This window comes from Corvus brachyrhynchos, unplaced genomic scaffold, assembly GCF_000691975.1.
Source record: "Corvus brachyrhynchos isolate BGI_N302 unplaced genomic scaffold, ASM69197v1 scaffold258, whole genome shotgun sequence".
Taxonomy (NCBI): Eukaryota; Metazoa; Chordata; class Aves; order Passeriformes; family Corvidae; genus Corvus; species Corvus brachyrhynchos.
Window position 1 is genome coordinate 4965100 of NW_008240122.1, and position 4847 is coordinate 4969946.

A 4847-nucleotide genomic window follows, 5' to 3' on the forward strand; every position below is an offset into this window, starting at 1 on the left:
TCTAGTTATGTGTTGGAGTTTGGCCTGAAGTAATTTGTGTTGCCGACTTGGTACTCTTTCCCACAAGAGAGTCCCCCATAGATGTTTCACTATACAGTTATATCTTTTGGGTTAAAGCCTTACAGGGCTATGATGTGAATGAGGACAAGGCTCTGTTCTTCTTCTTTGCTCTCTGCCCTGTCTTCTTTCTCTGTATTTTAGGACCCAAGTAACAGGGACATAAAGCTCCTGTTATGCTTCCTGGTTGTGTCACCGAAACTGCAGGAAAAACAAAAAACCCTCCAACAACATTTTTAATGTTAGAGAGTCAAGGCACTACTTTCTTCTCTGGCCAGGATGTACCACAGAAATCATCTCATCCGCACATAGCCCGGGTGTGCAGAGAGAATCGTTCCATGACACATGACCTTTACTAGAGGGTGTGCAGAGAGAATCATTCCATGACACATGACCTTTACTAGAATTTTCAGATCTTTTTTACAGTCAAAACTCATAGAAACGAATTGGGTCAGTGTTCATTGGTCTCAAGTTGTGTAGTTCCTAGTATCTGGTCTCCTATTAGATCCGGATTTCTTCGCTTCTGATGCTAATTAGATCTTCATTCATTGCTTGATTTTCTTATCAGTCTTTTCCGGAGGAGATGTACCCAACTCTGCCGGAGGCAGAGTCTGGGGTAGATGTTCCTAGATGGCCGCTGACGTTCTGTTGATGTTCCATCGATGGCCTTATCTTGTTGGGGCTACTCCCAGTCTGTTGAAATGCTAAACCCATCAGGCCTCACCTAGAGAAACAATGCCCTGGAAAGAAGCTTCAGTTCCCTTACCCTGGGGCAAAGGTGAGCAAACCTGGCTAAAGTCATATATAAAAAGTTTTTAAACCGGTATGTTTTCCAACAGTTGTATATAACGCTTTATTACATAAATGGGCTGGGAAAAGCTCTGGTACCCCTTACCAAGCTGGCTTTGTCTCAGACAATGCTGTTATTTTGGGGCTAGACATGAAGCTCCTGTCTCTGGAATTGAAAATGAATATAGGAATGACTGAACAAACAAACCTGGTACACTCTTAAAAAATTGTGTTCCCATTGACCTCAGCACCCCAAGCTGGATTACCACGCTCTCTCCAAATCCTTACCGTGCAAGTCCTTTCCATGCCCTCACTTGCTACTCAAACTTTTTTTTGTTTTGTTTCGTTTTAAATGATACTGGTACCAGAGCACGGGCACAGCACTTCTATGAGCTGCAGGGCTGTGAATATCTCTTTTTATGGACACAGTGTGTGCATGCTGTTACTTTGGGCACAGGGTATGTCAGTGCTAGTGCAAGGCTAATAATAGCCTCTAAAGATAATTTGAGAAGTTGCTTACCTTTCCCCAGGGAGCAGGACATGTCTTTGTATTTCCACCTTCAGATACACAACCCACTTGTGGGCTTGACTGCATAGCAAATACAGTGTGAGACTCATCCTTGCTTATGTGGATTTTTTTTCCCCCCTTCTCCTTTGTTTTGCTTTGCCCTCTCGTTTGCTTTCTGCCTGTTTTCTCTGAGGCTAGTGATTTCTTGGCAAGTTATTGTTCATAATCAAAGAAAGGTAGTGGGCAAGCAGCAACTGCTGTCTTAGGTAGCCCAAGCTGACCCTGCCACTGCTTTGGCAGGAGAAAGAAGCTTCTTTGGGAAGAGCACAGCTGTCCTGGGCTTTGTGCACACAAGGGCTGCTCAGAGCAGCCCCTTGACCCCATGCTGGCTCTGTGAGCTCTGCCACTCTGACTGGTAACAGTGATGGCAGTTTGTGTTGAGGCTTTGTTCTCTGCTCCCCAGAGAGAAACATTCAACTGCAGAGTGACTAAGTGGCTTTTCAAAGGCTTCATGATGAATCAGTGAATGAACAACAACCCCCAGCAGCTCCAGGCCCCCTTCTCTCTGCAGAACAATACCTTCTCCCTTCTGTATGAAGATGTGCACGTAGGATAGGTTGCATACAGAATTATGTATTTCAAAAGAAATTTGAATATTAATATTTATGTTGTAGTGATGCCACTGTCCTCTAGGCTCTGTAAATAGCAGCACCACAACAATGTGAATTATTCCTTTGATGCAAAACCCTGGCCAGTGAAATAGCTTGTTGTCAATACATAAAATTGCTGCACAAAAGTTTGACAGCTACATTCATTATATATGTCAATCAAAGGATCCTAAAAGCTTTATTGTCCCTGTACAGAGTCTGAACAATCTGCTAGCCCAATATGCCGCAAAGCTATTTTCTCTCTACTCCTTTGATTTAAAAAATAGCCACCAATAACTTTTGACAAACAGTCTGAGAAAACTGCATGAGCAGCAAGGAAATCTTAGATTTTCTCGGGTATCTGTGGGCTGGAGCCTTCCACTCACTGGGCTCTTGTCACATGTCACAGTAGATGAGATCTGGTCAGAAACACGGAGACCTAAAATTACTCTACAAATCCCAGGCTGGCTGGGGTCGTGGGGAGGGCATGGGGAGTTAGGGAGGAAAACTTATGCTGAATATAAACTAATTAAATATTTTTTGGTTAAGGCTTTTTGTTGCTTTCCCAGGTACGGGACATTCAAGCTCCTCTGTCCCAGGTCTCCCCCAGGTTAGGCTGGGCCTGTCTTGAGGAGCTCTTGCTCTCATCAGACCCCACCCTACAGCTTGGGAGTGTGAGGCGTGCGTATTTCGGCTGGATTCCCTTTTTCCATCGCGCTCGGTCCTGCGAAGCCCAGCTGTCACGTAGGGCTCGAGGTGTTGTAAGCGGGGCAGGGGTCGGGCGGGAGCGGGGCTGTGTCCCGGGAGGCGGGTCCGGCGGCCGGTGCTCCCGCACGGGCGGTGGGGCCCAGGCCCCCGCGCCTTCGCTCGGCCCTGCTGAGGCCAAGGCCACAGCGAGTGCTGTGTGCAGTTCTGGGCTCCTCAGGACAGGAGAGACATGGAGCCTCTGGAGAGGGTCCAGCTTAGAGTAACAAAGATGATTAAGGAGAATCTCATGTGTGAGGAAAGGCTGAGGGTGCTGGCCCTGGTCAGCCTCGAGAAGAGACGACAGAGAGGGAACCTCATCAAAGTCTATCAGTATCTGAAGGGAGAGTGCCAAGAGGATGGAGCCAGGCTCTGGTTGGGTTTTGCCCAGCGATAGTACAAAAGGCAGCGGGCAGAAACTGATGTACATGAGCAAGAACTTTACTGTGTGGATGCCCAAGCACTGTTCTGGTTGGGTTTTGCCCAACAATAGTACGAAAGGCAGCGGACAGAAACTGATGTACATGAGCAAGAACTTTACTGTGTGGATGACCAAGCACTGGAACAGATTGCCTAGAGAAGTTGTGGAGTCTCCCTCTTTGGAGGCATTCAGAAGGTATCTGGACACAATCCTCAATAACCTTTGCATGTCCGGGAACTAGGTGACCTCCAGTGGTCCCTTTCCAATCTTTAACCATTCTGTGAAAGTGTGACATTGTAATCTTGTGCCATGACAGACCAGACTAAATCTGATTTATGAGGGTGTCATAACTTTTACGTCTTTGTTCTGGGTTGTAACTCAAATTAAGTTTCACAATTCAAAATATCTTGGAGGTTGGTTGTTTCCTCTAAGCCCTCAGCTTTGTTCTTAGCATGTGCTGGTGCATGGCTTTGCTCTCAGACCCTGGCCATGGGCACTGCAGCAGCAGTACCTCAGGAGGTTACTTCCTGCATCCGTATCTGCCTGTGCCTTTCTAACAGCTGCTTTTGGGATGAGATGCTGCTCTTGGCCTGTGCTAAAGGGCTGACCTAAAAGTGTAAAGAATAGCCTTGCTCTTGTGTTTGGGAGAGAACCATGGGGATGCTCTGTGAGGATGCATGCAGAGGAGATATTGCAACAGGACTGCTGATCATGACAACTAGTGCTGGTGAAGAAAGTGGTAAAACGGAAACTTTTAAAGAATTGAGGTGTTAATTCATGTGCTGAGAAAGCTGTGCTGCCCACTTAGCATCCCAAAAACTGTGTGACGTTTCCCTGAGGTGCACTGCTTGCTGCTGCATCATGGCTATGTCTTTGATCACAGGCAAGATTAAGCATGCTTTTGTAATCAGTAGACTCCACAAGTAGTTTCAAGATACATGGGAGTATATGGGAGTAAAAAGACATAGACTGACACTTCTCACAGTGTTGAAGTTTACATGGTGTGGTGTGTTCTCTCCCCATGCAGCACTGCCCTCCTGTACAGAGCCCTTTTATTCATGTTTTAAGTAATTACCACTGTTGTGGCAATGGCATAGAAGTCTTTTCAGTGCAATTTGTGGCAAGCACCAAATATTGTGCAACAGAATGTCTGTTATCTGTGATAACAGCTACCTTTCAACTGATAACTACCTTTGATTTCAGGTTTGCAAGACTGGACTAAGCTGAACATAGGTGGTGCTGACAGGATGCAAAAGGCTTTCTATAAGCAGAGTGGGCTGTGCTTTTCTCTCTAGTCCACCTCTGGCCAAGGACGTACTTTGTAGTGTGTGGGTGCAATGGTAAGGACACTGCAAACACTTTTGCTCCTGTGGTAGGGCAAGGAGCTTGGTGTTATACATGGAAAAAAAAGCCTACACAAGTCTGAAGCTTCTGCTGTGAGCATCACTGCTTCATCTTGTTATTCTGGCCCTAAAGAAAACCCTCCTGAAGGAATGTGGTATCCAGCCCCTCTGTTTCTGTGAACAGGAGGTAGTGGTGGCTTCCCAGGGGGAATAAACCTGTCTTTGGTGCTTGCCTGTCTCACTTCTCTGCCTTGTGGGAAAATGTTATGAATCCCTCTGTTTGGGTGATTGCTCATGCTTCTGCACCCTCAGACTTCATCTGTAAACTTTTAGCAGTT

At 46.3% G+C, this 4847-nt stretch overlaps 1 protein-coding gene across 1 annotated transcript; it reads right to left on the minus strand.

The window, feature by feature from the left end:
- Nucleotides 1-2414: 2414 nt before the first annotated feature.
- Nucleotides 2415-3690, minus strand: LOC108449234. Its single transcript, XM_017744873.1, has 2 exons — nucleotides 3299-3690; nucleotides 2415-3202 (listed from the first exon to the last, which is right to left on the minus strand). The coding sequence occupies exons 1-2, from the start codon at nucleotides 3392-3394 to the stop codon at nucleotides 2582-2584; spliced, it is 717 nt and encodes a 238-aa protein (XP_017600362.1). The 5' UTR covers nucleotides 3395-3690; the 3' UTR covers nucleotides 2415-2581.
- Nucleotides 3691-4847: the final 1157 nt, after the last annotated feature.